Source organism: Ammospiza nelsoni, chromosome 20 (assembly GCF_027579445.1).
Source record: "Ammospiza nelsoni isolate bAmmNel1 chromosome 20, bAmmNel1.pri, whole genome shotgun sequence".
Taxonomy (NCBI): domain Eukaryota; kingdom Metazoa; phylum Chordata; class Aves; order Passeriformes; family Passerellidae; genus Ammospiza; species Ammospiza nelsoni.
This window is the reverse complement of record NC_080652.1, coordinates 9122051-9135456: the sequence shown is the minus strand read 5'-3', so window position 1 is coordinate 9135456 and position 13406 is coordinate 9122051. Positions and strand designations below refer to the sequence as shown.

The window sequence follows — 13406 nt, the reverse complement described above, 5'->3', positions numbered from 1 at the left end:
GTGTGAGTTGCAGGTAAGCACAAAGGCCTGGAATGGCAAATGCTGGGTGGTTGTGTAGAAAAAAATTACAAACAGAACAAAACCCAGTGGGGAAATAAAAACCAAACCAGAATTGAGGCTAAAATCATGAAAGTCTCATTGTTGGAGGATTTCCCACCTGATTGTGATGTGGAGAAAGCAGCAGGAGGTTCCAGAGAACCACATCCTCCAGAAAATGCTGGAATTCTGACACTGCAGTCACCCAGGGGTGATTTGTCCCTTCTCCCACAAGTGATGCTTCCACAGGACACCCAAAGTCCCCCCTGAGCCTTCCCTGGAGAGCTCAGACAGCACCTAAGGCCTGGAGGTGCTTAGGGGGCCTCTCTCCACACCAGCATCTTTCACCTTGCATTTCTAACCAGAATTTTCCTTTATTTTTCCTTTTGCTGAGCTGCACCCTGGCTCCTGCCCACTCCTCTCTGCTAACAGGGCACCCAGGAGGATCCACCTTGCCAAAAACCCCTCAAACCCTGCAATCCCAAATCCTCTGCCAGAGCCTGAGCCCTGCTGTGCCCCTCAGCTCATCTTACCCTTTCTCCAGGAGGACCAGGGGGGCCATCACCACCAGAGTTGCCCTTTTAGGAAGAAGGAAAACAAGAGAACATTTAAAAAATATCAAATTTAACATCACAGCTTCTGTATGCCAAGGCTTCAGATGGCACCAAGCCCACGGTGACACCACACCCCAGCAACTCCCCCAGGCCTCTCTAATAATAATAATTTTGTGGCAGGAACAGCAGCCAGTGACAAATGAGCAGCTGCTTGTTCCCCCCACATCCCCTGATAAAAATCCTGGGGAGATTGGGATATTTCCACCACACAGAGAGATAAATGCCACCTTGAAGAGGAGGGATTTATCCAAAATTCATGCCAACACAAAGCCCAGAGGTTTGTTTGTAAATAAAAGCTTTGTTTCCATCAAGCCTGGTGATCAGTGCTCAGGTAATCAGTCAATGCCTTGGGGTTGGTTTGGAGAGAAATCCCAAATTGGAAAAATCCCAATGCTGGCTCAGCAGTGGGAAGGCAAAACTTGCTCCAAAAATGGCTCTCAGGGGGTTTAAACTCTATTTAAACCCCAAAAATGAGGGGCTGGGGAGGTTTAGGTTGTGTTGATGTTGGGGTTATGTTGGTCTCCAGTTTGAGAGAGCCCTCACAGTCCTGCTGGCTCCTGGGCCAGCACATTTCCACAGACTGGGACATCCTCTGCAGCTGGGTCATGGAGCTGGGAATGAGCCTCAGGAGGGCTCAGCTTTCCCAACCCCATGGAAAAGGAAAGGAGGGAGATGGGGGGTGATGGATCAGCTGCTCTCCACACCAGCACTGCCTGGGGCACCACCCAAAAGGTTCACACACAGCCCCAGGACCTCTCTGCTCCTCATCTGCCAGGAAAAACTCGCAGCAGCTTCACCTCCACCTCCTGATTCTTGTATTTATGTGAATTTACAGCCTTTGGGCAGGGCTGGACAGTGATCCCAGACACCATCTGTTCTCTGAGGGAATGAATCTCTCCAGGAGCAGCATCTGAAATCCCTTCAAATCCCCAGGCCTTACCTTAGGGCCAGGCTTTCCAGTGCTTCCCCTGGGGCCTCTTTCCCCACGTGGACCCTTGAAAAGACACAAAAATTACATTTGAGGCCTTTCTGAGCTGCCTGGAGTCAACAAATCATCCCAGCAGCAGCAAGGGCTGACAGGAAAATCATCAGAAAGATTTAAACCACATTCAGTGGAGACACCCAGCCCCAAATCTGTGTTCCCCTGGCTCAGCTGCAGCTGCTGAAGGCCAGATCCCCCCTCAGTGAGGACACAAAGCCCATCCCAGTGTCTCTTTGGCCAGGACAAGGTTTTGAAGGACACAAGGATGAAGAACTGGCTGCTCACCGTGGGACCACGCTGCCCCCTCGGACCTGGTTTGCCAGGGGTGCCCTGGAATGGAGAAGGAGAAGGGATTAGGAACCCACAGCAGAGCCTGTCACACACACACACAGCCTCAGGACCTCTCTGTTCTCATCTGCCATGAAAAACTCAGCAGCAGCCTCCTGATTCTTGTATTTATTTGGATTTATAGCACTTGGGCAGGTCTGGAGAGCGATCCCAGACAACATCTGCTCTCTGAGGGAATGAATCTCTTCAGGAGCAGCACCTGAAGTCCTTTCAAACCCCAAAATGCTTTCAAAGATGAGGCCACCCCCTCAGTATCCCAAAAACCCAGTGAAAACCTCTTTAACTCCACCACCCAACACCTGTAATCCCTTTTTCCCCACTGATCCCTGCTCCTGACATGGGGCAGGGTCCTCACCCCGTGCTCCAGGGGTTGCTGTGGGGTTTGGAAGGCGTGACACAGATTCCTGTGGGCTTTGGGAAGGTGTGACACAGATTCCAATTAGGCTGCCCTCAATATTTCCAAATCTTCCCCAACTCAGAGCTAAACAAGGAATTCCAGGCGTTGTTTGGCAGCAGCTCATGAGCTCTGACAGCTGCACTCGGCTCCCTGGGATAAACCCTGCCATGGAAAAGGCACAGCCTGCTGCAAATAAAGCTGGCAGCACATTAAGCTGAGCCTAAAAGCAGAGGAATGGCCTAAAAGCCCAGTTTGGGCTGGTGTCAAGTGGCCAAAACACCACAGAGAGGTTTGATTTTGCCCTGGGGTCCTGCAGGGTGCACCAATCGCCTCGAAAGGAAACCTTGATTCCTTGGGTGCTTAAAATATCCCTTTGCCATTTTCTGCCCCAAATCCATCACCTCAGAGTCTGCTCAGCTCTGACACTCATTAACCAGCAGAACATAAAACAGGAGCTGCAAAACTTTCCCATCAAAACTTTCCTGCAGCTGCTAAAATTAGTCTTGCTGAATCTTCCTTGTTCTTGCAGCTCCATTTATTAAAGCCTGCTGGCATTTTTGTTTTTTTTTTTTTATTTTTTAATTAATGACAAAATTCACTTTAAAATATTCCAGCTGGTTTTGCTGGAGCTCTGGGAGGCTAAATTGGGAGCAGGTGCGGAGGAGGGGGTGCTGCCTCCCCTCAGGTAGCCCCCCACAATTCTATTTTTAAGCCAAATTTCCCCCTGCTTATTGCTGTCATTAGTCATGCATTCATGTGCAGTTGCAAAGGATTTATATTCACTGTAAATATACACAGACCTGTATTTGTCAAACAAGGATTTTGACATGAAAGGCAGCTAAATTCAGATTATTTTCCAGGCACAGGCACACCAAGAAATAAGTTGGATTTGGGGAGCTCTGTCAAACTGGGCAAGCAGGGAAATCTATTGCTCCCTTCTAAAGGGAGAAAACAGCTCATAAAATAAGATTTATTATTCATGTTTAAGTATTGATTTCATGAGCAGGGCTTGAAAAGTTGCTGAGCCCACCTGGAGCTGAGGAGGGGCTCTGGGGGGATTTAATGGGTCAGGATTCTCCAAAAGCACCGAACAGAGAACCAAAAGCTGCTTTGGGCTGCAAGGGACATTAAAGTTCAGCTCATTCCAAACATCCCCATGGGCAGGGACACCTTCCACCATTCCAGGCTGCCCCAAGCCCCATCCAAAGTCACTCCAGGCTCCTTTAAATAGATTTATTCCTTTAAATAGATTTATCTATTCTATTAGATTTTATAGATCTTTCCTGCAATTTCCCACCCAGTCCTGCAAGGCCACCACCAGTTCACCCCAAACCTTCTCTTGTCCAGCAATCCCAGTTCTCCCAGCTTTGTCCCACCCTCATCCTCTAATCATCTTCATCCCCTTTTCCATCCCCAATTTTACCTTTTCAGCCCTTTTTTGTACAACTGAACATCCACGAGCTGAAGTTTTGTGTTTGGGGATGTTCAGCACCTCAGCACTAAAATTCAGCTGCCTGTGCAGGTCCTGCCCTTCCACCTTTGATTTTCACCTTTTTTTTGAATTATTTAACAACTTGGGAAGATTCTCTGTGCTGCTGGAACATCAGGCTGAAAAACTGAGCTCCATTTCAGCAGAGAAATGTGGGATTTGCATGATTTTGGCCACACAAACCAGGGAATTGAAGAGCAAAATTGGGATATTGTGATAAAGAAAAGACAAACAAATGATTTGGGGTTTTTGCAGCTCCAAATTGAGTTATTCCACATTGAACTGCAGGGAAAAAAAATTAGAAATTTTATTTCTTGGCTCCATGTGAACACATTCATAAACCAAATAAATTGAGTGGTCTTAGGAGAAGGAGAGGAGATTTATCAAGTCTGACTCAACAAGGCTTAAATTAACATGAGGACTGGAGCAGAGTGACCCCAGCTCAGCCTATAATTCTGTGTATAATTGCTTTTCTCTTTTTTCAAATGGGATACTTGGGAGGAAAAAAAAATATAGATGGATAGCAAAGCTGTTACTGAAAATCAACATTTCTGCTAGTCTTAAATTTCCAAGCTGAGCTCCTGTTGCTAATGGAAAAACTTGTCCATGAAAATCTCTCTCTTCACTGATAAAGTGAATGCAGGTTGATTAATTTGGTATAAAATGGTAAAACCCATTGAAAAGGGAAAAAAATTAAAAATTGGAATTACCATGAAACAAATCAATGTTTGAAAGGTTAAAAAGCCATTTTTTAATTCCTGAAGTGAAGAAATGTGTGGCAAGCCAAGGGTGTAACTAAATATCCTCACTACCCCCATTAAAGGCACAGAGCTCATTGGGAATAAAAGTGAGGGAAGCGCTGATTTTTTGCCATTTCTTCTCCTCTCATGCCTTGGTTCTGAAGCTGGGCCCTTTCCCATCAGATCTGCTCCCTCCCCACCCCCTTTCAGGCTGGATAATGCCAAAATTCAACCCTAAACCCCCTCAGGGTTTGTTCGAAACCCAGCAATGCCCAGCTCCTGGTACCTTCCCCACTCCCTGGAAGGTTTCCCATCCCCTCCCAGCTGGGTTTGATTCCATCCCAGAATAGAATCATTCAGGGATGTGCAGGGATTCAAAGCAGAACATCCCTCCCCTGCTCTTCTACACCCCCCCAAAATCCAGCCCAGGGGTTTTACTGCTGGATATTTGAGAAGGAAGGGGGTAATTCTGAATTTCCTGCCCAGCCAGAGCAGAGGGAGGGATGGGGATGAGAATTTGTAGCTCCAAATGAAATGAAATGATAAAAAAAGGGGGGTGGATAGAACTCAAATTGCAGTGGTGGGATATTAATGCAGTGCAAAGTGATTTATATTTGCTGGGCTCCTCTCAAAGCTGCCTGTTAGAAGTCATTTCTATTTAAATGAGAGTAAAAAGGAAACTAATTCCACTTGCTGTCCTCACTCCCCCTTCTTGTCACTGTGACCGGAGCTGGTGCAGAAAATGACTTTGTTTGTATCTGAATCCTTTAATTCTAGCATGCTCTGCAGCAGATAAAAAATAAATCAGTATATTTAGACAATTCCCCACTCTGAGAGAAGGCTGTGGAGGTGGGGTGAGAGGCAGAGACAAGGCTGGGGGATGAAACCCCCTGATTTTCAGGGTGTCTCTGAATTTTGAGCAGCTTATTAAAAGCACTGAGAGTGTTCCCAGCCATGCATTTAGAATTTCAAGTCGGGTGAAAGATGGTTCTGGCTGCTTCTGAACAGACTCAGCCATCTCTAATAATTACTGTTAATTAAAGAGCTCTTTGTGCCCTGAGCAAAGTCTGAGCAAAGGATTCAGGTTCAGAGGAGCCTCTTAAAATATCCTGAGGGGGAAAATTCCCTGAATTTAATTGGGAATGTGCCATCCCCAGCATCCTCCTGTCCTGCAGCAGGAACCTCACCCTGGGATGAGCCTTTTTGGGCAATTCCTGAGTGGGAAAACCTCTGGAGCAAAGGAATGGTCCCCAAATCTGTTTGTAGAGGAAGAAATGAGTGAAGCAGTGAGGGTGCAGCTCTTACCCTTGTGCCTTTCTCTCCGTTGGCTCCTGGGAATCCTGGGAATCCAATGGAGCCCTTGGGGGGAGAGCAGAGAGGGAGGGAGAGGCTCAGGACACGCCTGGGGCAGCTCTGGGCATCCCCAGAGCTCCCAGCCCTTGTGCCCTGAGCCTCCCTCCAATGACAGCAAAACCAGCAGGGTGCCCTCCAAAATTCAGTTTTCTCAAAAAAAACCCCACCAAAACCAAATACCCATGGCTCATTAGCAGTCACTACAAAACTCTGAATTTTGGGGTGCCCTCTGACATTCAATTTTCTCCAAAAACAACACCAAAAGCAAATACCCATGGCTCATTAGCAGTCACTACAAAAAGCTGAATTTTGGGGTGAAATTCAATTTTCTCCAAAATTCAATTTTCTCCAAAAAAGCCACCAAAACCAAATACCCATGGCTCATTAGCAGTCACTACAAAAAGCTGAATTTTGGGGTGAAATTCAATTTTCTCCAAAATTCAATTTTCTCCAAAAAAGCCACCAAAACCAAATACCCATGGCTCATTAGCAGTCACTACAAAACCCCAAGCCCACGGTTGTGATGGGAGCCCAGGCAGGATTTTGGATTTTAGCTCTTAAGTCACTGAGGTGCACATGAAAATTTAACTCCTGGCTTGTTCCTGTCTGATGCCAACGCCTGGAGAATTGCTGCTGCTGCTTTTAAAATATGGATTAGTCCAAGAAAATGCAAAACAAAACCACCCCCCCAACCTTACTCCAGATATAAAATGGAAATTAAAAATAAACCAGCCCCACCACAAGCAGGAAACAATCTCTTGCAGATAATTCTGTCTCCAGAATAAAACAAGCTGGGTTTTTTTTTAAGCAGGGAACATGAATAGTAAAATACCATTCTTACAAAAAAAGTTAACAAAAACAGAAGTTCCCAAAGCCTCCAGGGCATGTGAAAACTGGGCTGGAGCCTGAGTCTATGGAGTGGAATTCAGAGTTTTAATTTAAAAAAATGCCTTGGAAATGGCCCGAATGGAGGTGGGTGTGGAGAGAAGCTACAAAGAATGTTTGCAAATATGCAAATGGCAGCTTTCTTTTCATTTCAGGGAGACCCTGAGTCATTAGCTATTCTCCTTAATTAATTAGATAATGCTATCTTGGAAGATAAAAACCAATCCAAGGAGAAGGACTGAAATGCCTTTCAGCAGCAGGAAAGCTCCCAGGAGCCTTCCCTGCACATCCCAGCCCTTCTGCAGCTCTTCCCACCACTTTGGGACCCAAGGCATGCCAGCCCCTGAATTCCAGCAGCTCAGGGCTGGCAGCTGTTTTTGTCCATCCCTATTTTTGTCCTGCATGAGTGGGAAGGAGGGACCTCACCCCACAAACGGGGGCTGAGCTGGGCTGTGTTCCTGGGCTCCTCATCCCATCATATCCCATCCAAAATTCCTCATCTCATTTCCATCCAAACCTCTTCATCCCATCCCAAACCTCCCCATCCTATCTCATCCAAACTTCCTCATCTTCCTCATCCCGTTTCCATCCAAATCTCCTCATCCCATCCCAAAACTCATCATCCCATCTAAACCTTATCATTCCGTCCCATGATCTCCTCATCCCATCCCATCCCATCCCTCCCCATCCCATCCAAATCTCCTTATACCATGCCATCTAAATTTCCTCATCCCATCCCAAATCTTTTCATCCCATCCCAAACCTCCCCATCCCATCCAAATCTCCTTATCCCATCCCAGACCTTCCCATCCCATCTCATCTCATCCAAACTTCCTCATCCCGTTTCCATCCAAACCTTCTCATCCCATCCAAACATTCTCATCCCATCCCATCCTAAATCTTCTCATCCCATCCAAACCTTCTCATCCCATCCCATCTAAATCCCCTCACACCATTTCCATCCAAACCTCCTCATCCCATCCCATCCCATCCCATCCCATCCCATCCCATCCCATCCCATCCCATCCCATCCCATCCCATCCCAAATCTCCTCATCCCATCCCAAACCTCCCCAGCTCATCCCATCCTATCCAAAGCTCCTTATCAGAACCCAAACCTCCTCATCCCATCTCATCTAAATCTCCTCATCCCATTTCCATCCAAACCTCCTCATCCCATCCCATCCCATCTCATCCAAACTTTCTCATCCCATTCCAACATTCTCATCCCATCTCATCCAAATCTTCTCATCCCATTTCCACCCAAACCTCCTCATCCCATCCTAGACCTCCCCATCCCATCCCATCCCATCCCATCCCATCCCATCCCATCCCATCCCATCCCATCCCATCCCATCCCATCCAAACATTCTCATCCCACCCCATCCCACCCAAATTTCATCTCATCCCATCCAATCCTGAACTTCCTCATCCCATCTCAAACCTCCCCATCTTGTCCCTTCCAAAGCCCTTCATCCCATCCCATCCCATCCCATCCCATCCCATCCCATCCCATCCCACCCCGTGCCCGTTACCTTGGGGCCCTGCCTGCCCGGGTACCCAGGCAGTCCTGGCACGCCGAGTTTTCCCTGGAAAAGAAGGAAAAGGGAGTGAGAGCCTCTGGGGCAGCAGGAAGGGGGGATGCCAGGGGCAGGGAGGAGCAGGGCAGGTGGAATTAAACTGTGAGGGAATCCCAGTGGGGAGATGCAGAGTGAGCACTGTAACTATGCTGGGAACCAGTTAAGAATGGCTGGGATTTTACTGGAATTTATTTAAATTAACATTTCCATTTCTCCACTTATTCCCCTCTGATATTTTTATTTAAAAATAACCCCAAAGAGACCAAAGCCTCAATGGGGCTGCCCTAAACCCACCTCCCTCAGGCCTCCCTTCACACAAAACTCCCACAGCTCCTCTTCCCCATTGTGCCCTAAAACTGCCCACACCCCTGAGACACCCAAAAATTGTGGGGTTTGGTGTAAAACACGGAATTCCCATCCTGGGCTCACCTTCTCTCCAGCAGGACCAAGAGGACCTGGATCTCCATTGGGGCCAGAGCGACCTTTGGGACCTTCGGGCCCATCCTCACCCCGAGGGCCAGGGGGGCCAATTTCCCCCTGTTAATTACCAGAGAAGCGTTAATTAGACAGGCAGGTCCTAGATCCTGGCTTTGCTGGCAGCAGATATTCCATGGAGCTGCTCTGGGAGAAAGCTGGGCTTCAGCAGGAGCCTCAGGGAGATGAAATTGTGGGTGTCACCAAAATCCCACAAAATTCAGGTGTTATCCACAAAATTCTCCCATCCACACTGGGAATATCTCCACCAAACCAGCCTCCATCCCTCTGATTGGAGCCCTTTCACCTTCCTTCCCTTTCGCCTTCACTGGATGTGCAAAGCAAGCCCTGGGAAGTGTTTGAGGGCTGAGCTGGGCAGCTGCAGGGTAATTATGGGAATTATTGGGAAATCTGAGCTGTTGACATGGATTGTGGCACTGCCAGCTGCAGCACAGGGGACAGCAGTGTCACTGTGTCACACAGGGAGCAGGACACGGTTCCATGCTGGGAACAGCCTTTTCCTGGCTCACCAGGAGCTGCTGGACTGATCCCACAGGTCCCAGACTCTCACCCGGTCTCCTTTGATGCCCATGTCACCTTTGAAGCCAGGGAAACCATCTTCACCCTGAAAATGGAGAGAGGAAAAATCACCCAAGGTGTAGAGATGGGGAAAAAAAAAAGAATTAAAGTTTTTTAAGCGTCACTTGTTCAGGGAGGACAAACTGAGGTGCACACATTGCCTTTCCCAAGTCCTTGGAGTGCACAAGCACCACCCAAAACCCCAAAGAACTCCTACAGTGCCCCCAAAATATGCCCTGCATCCCATCCTGGCTGCAAGGCAGCACCACAAACAGCCCCAAGGTGAACAACAGGACCTTGGCAGCACTGGGAACCAATTATTTCTGAGGTAGAATTGGTTTTATTCTCGTGAAGGAGGTTTTGCACCTGCTCCCAGGCAGCCTCCAGGATGCCGCAATATTTCCTTCAGCCAGGAAGGTTTAATTGCAGATTAATCAATAATGCATCTCATCCTAAAGCTCATTCCCAGAGGCAGTGAAGACATTTCCCAGAAAGTTTTAAAGTTTGGGAGATCCCAAGCTCAAACTGCTGCTGAGTTTCTGGGGAGAGCAGGGATGAAGGAAAGGTGCTTAGTTCCCTTTTTTCCCCAAGAAAAACCCTTTGTGCAGGAGAAAACTTCCCAGGGAAGATCCAGTTGGATCCATCTACAAAAATGTTCAGAAATTACAGGAACAAAACCCAAACTGAACTCACCTTTTCCCCCTTGGTGCCTTTCAAGCCACGAACTCCATCTGCTCCCTTGAGAGAGAAACCAAGATGTTACCAGGGCAGGGGTAAAATTTAGAGAGAAGAAATGAAAAATCACCATTAATTATGGTGATTTCTGATTTCTGTGATGTTTAATTGTATCTCTGCAAGCTCCAGGCCAGGATGGAGAATTCCAGTGAGCTGGACATTGCTCCTGCATCTCCTTACCTTGACTCCACGGGGTCCTGGATAACCAATGGGGCCCTGAGGACCTGGGGGACCCTGAGGGGATGAAATGAAAACAAAGAAAAACACATCTTTGAAAACAAAGAAAAACACATCAAAAACCAACCCAAAGGTGCAGTGATGAGGAGAGGGTGTGGAAAACAAATTTCCTGTTTCCCACACGTGTAGGAATGGCAGCAGCACCTGAAAACAGCCCCCAAAAGCCCAAAATAATCCAAAATTGCCCCAAAACATCCCAGGGAGCTGCAGGAGCATCACCTGCAGCAGGTGGGGTGGCAAAGATCCATCCAACATGAAAGGGAGGATGAGGAGGGTCAGGATGGAAACAATTTGTTAGAAAGGGGATTTACACACAAGGTATGATTTGTGGTTTGGGTTGGACAAAACCAGGGAGGAGGAACATGTTCTGTACTGTAAGAATGTTCCACCCTGCTTCCAAAAATATAAATATAATTCTGGAAATAGATATAATTTATATAAATATATGTCAAATATATAAATAAATATAAAAATAGAAATATTATAAACATAAGTAAAAATATAAAATTATAAATATATATTATAAATATAAAATATATATTAATATATATTTATATAATAAATAAATAAAAATATATCATATTTAATATCTAATTTTTAAAAATATATTTAAATCAAACTTTGGTGATGATCACAGACAGGAGGGATCACCCCCAAACCATTTTGATTTCTCCAGAGGAAAGGTTGGAATTTTCAGCCTCCTGTGACACCAGGGGTACAAACCCAGCTGTGGTTGCGCCCAGCAGCACTCTTGGGCTGAACTCTGACTTTTGACAAGTGCAGTGCTGTCTGAGAGCCTGGCTGCACCAGGAATGCAGCTGGCAAATCTCCTGGACAGACAGACAGACAGACAGAGCAGTGCATAATTCAAAGGCTTTGGCCTCCGGCAATAATCTCAAATATATTGTTAAAGAGCAACTTGGAGGTGGAAGGGAGGAAAAAAAAATCTATTTTCTACATTGCCTGTGCCACAAAGGATATTTATTTGTGTCAGTCAAGAGCAAGCTTCCCTTCTCAGGTTGGGTTCTTGGTGTGGGCTGCTCTGCTGGCCAGGAGAGCTGGGAGCAGCTCACAGGGGACACCCAGAGATAAAATCTGGGCTCAGCTTTCAGATTTCAGCTGGGTTTGCTTCTCAGCACCTCTCCTGGCCATGCCTGTGGAGCTCCGTCTCCACCCAGGTGCCCTGAGGGATCTGTGGGCACCCACCTGACTGCCCTTCTCTCCAGGAGGACCTTCCTTGCCAGGGTGACCCTGTGGATAAAAGAAACGAGAATTTTGGGGTTTAGAATACATTGAATTGTGGAGTTTAGAGCACATTGAAATTTGGGGTTTAGAGCACATTTATGTTGGGGTTTAGAGCACATTGAATTTTGGGGTTTAGAGCACATTTATGTTGGGGTTTAGAGCACATTGAATTTTGGGGGTTTGGAGCACATTTATGCTGGGGTTTAGAACACATTGAAATTTGGGGTTTAGAGCACATTGAATTTTGGGGTTTAGAGCACATTTATGTTGGGGTTTAGAGCACACTTATGTTGGAGTTTAGAGCACATTTAATGCTTTGGTAGCTGTGATTTATTTCTCAGAGAGCAGCTGCTCCCCAGCAAGCTCCTACTGCCACAATTGGCTTCCTGGAGCCACCTTGCTTTTCTCAAAGGGAAAAGAGCAGCATTTGCATCCTTGGTGCTTTTCCACCTGGTTATTTCTAATTTTCCCCTCCAGCACCTCCCAGCAGAGCAGCACGAAGCGTTCTGGAATATTCTCTGCACAGCAGAACACCTGGGGGAGTTCAGCAGGAAAGCAGCACGGGGATTTTGATCAGATAAACAGATAAAATCCTGGTGGCAGGAAATTGTGAAGGTCACAAGGTGCCCAGACTGGTCAGAGCCCCTCATTAAGTTCCTGATTTGTGGAGTCCAGAACCAGATCCCATGAGAAGTGCTCAGCTAACCTGCATCCCTGCCAGCCACAGACTGGCCAGCATTCCTCTTGGCATGTGATGCTGAATAATTCAGCATCCCAAAGTTCCCAACATGTTCTCATCACCTTTATGGCCTTTTTCTGGGGTGGAAGGCAGGGAAAAATCAAAGTGTGAATTGCCCCAGGTAGAGCTGGGAGGGTCAGGGAGAAATGGGGAATGCAGGAAAGAGGTTTTGAGTGGTTTCCCTACAGCTGGATGCAAAATGGAGCTGGAAAATGGGATGGAAAATGGGATGGAAAATAACTTTTGATTTGGTGTGAAAAATTAATATTTTATGATTGGCTTTTTGCAAATATTCAAATGAATATTATATGTGTTGTGTTAGAAAGTAATGCTGCATTAATTCTCTTAAGTAGTGTGTTAAATATAGTTTTAGGTTATAACAAAATGTTAAAATAGAAATGATGCTATGTAGGATATATTTTTAAAGAAAGGACTTGCAGTGAGATAGCAGCCACAGGACACCTGAATTTTTCAGAGAAAGATAATTTATTGCTCCATTATCAGAAGAAATGAACTTCTTCCTTGAAGGCGCTGTTAAGTTTATGAGGAAGAAGTTGACAGTGCCCAGACAGAATCCTGTGTTTGAATGGAATTTATGCATCATGTATGAGGTGTATGAATATGCAACAGGTTATTGTTTTTAAGGGTTAATTCACTGTTAACGTGGCTCCTTTTCCAGGCTTATTTTGCCCAGAAAAAGGTGGACCCAGACTGTCCATAACTCTTTGTTTCTACTGTCTCATATTGTCCTAATCCAAATTGTCCAAATTATTATTACTCTAATTGTATAACTATTTTTCTAACCATTTTATTACTATTAAACTTTTACAATTTTAAAAACAAGTGATTGGTGTTTTTTACGTTTGGCAATATCTGCAATATCAGTGACCCCTAGAAGGGTACTCACTGCACCCCTGGGTTTGTTCAGGATGATGGGGGCGCACCCAGCTGCTCTAAAGCCATCCTGCACTTTC

At 46.2% G+C, this 13406-nt stretch overlaps 1 protein-coding gene across 2 annotated transcripts in view; it reads right to left on the bottom strand.

The window, feature by feature from the left end:
• Positions 1–13406, bottom strand: part of COL5A1 (collagen type V alpha 1 chain) — a 133127-nt gene that overhangs the window by 30450 nt on the left and 89271 nt on the right. For both annotated transcript variants that reach the window (XM_059486138.1, XM_059486139.1), the window contains exons 26-35: positions 11655–11699; positions 10392–10445; positions 10170–10214; positions 9469–9522; positions 8853–8960; positions 8379–8432; positions 5912–5965; positions 1918–1962; positions 1591–1644; positions 570–614 (exon numbers count right to left, since the gene is read on the bottom strand). In XM_059486138.1, coding sequence (XP_059342121.1) covers positions 570–614; positions 1591–1644; positions 1918–1962; positions 5912–5965; positions 8379–8432; positions 8853–8960; positions 9469–9522; positions 10170–10214; positions 10392–10445; positions 11655–11699 — 558 coding nt within the window. The remainder of the gene's footprint in view (positions 1–569; positions 615–1590; positions 1645–1917; positions 1963–5911; positions 5966–8378; positions 8433–8852; positions 8961–9468; positions 9523–10169; positions 10215–10391; positions 10446–11654; positions 11700–13406) is intronic.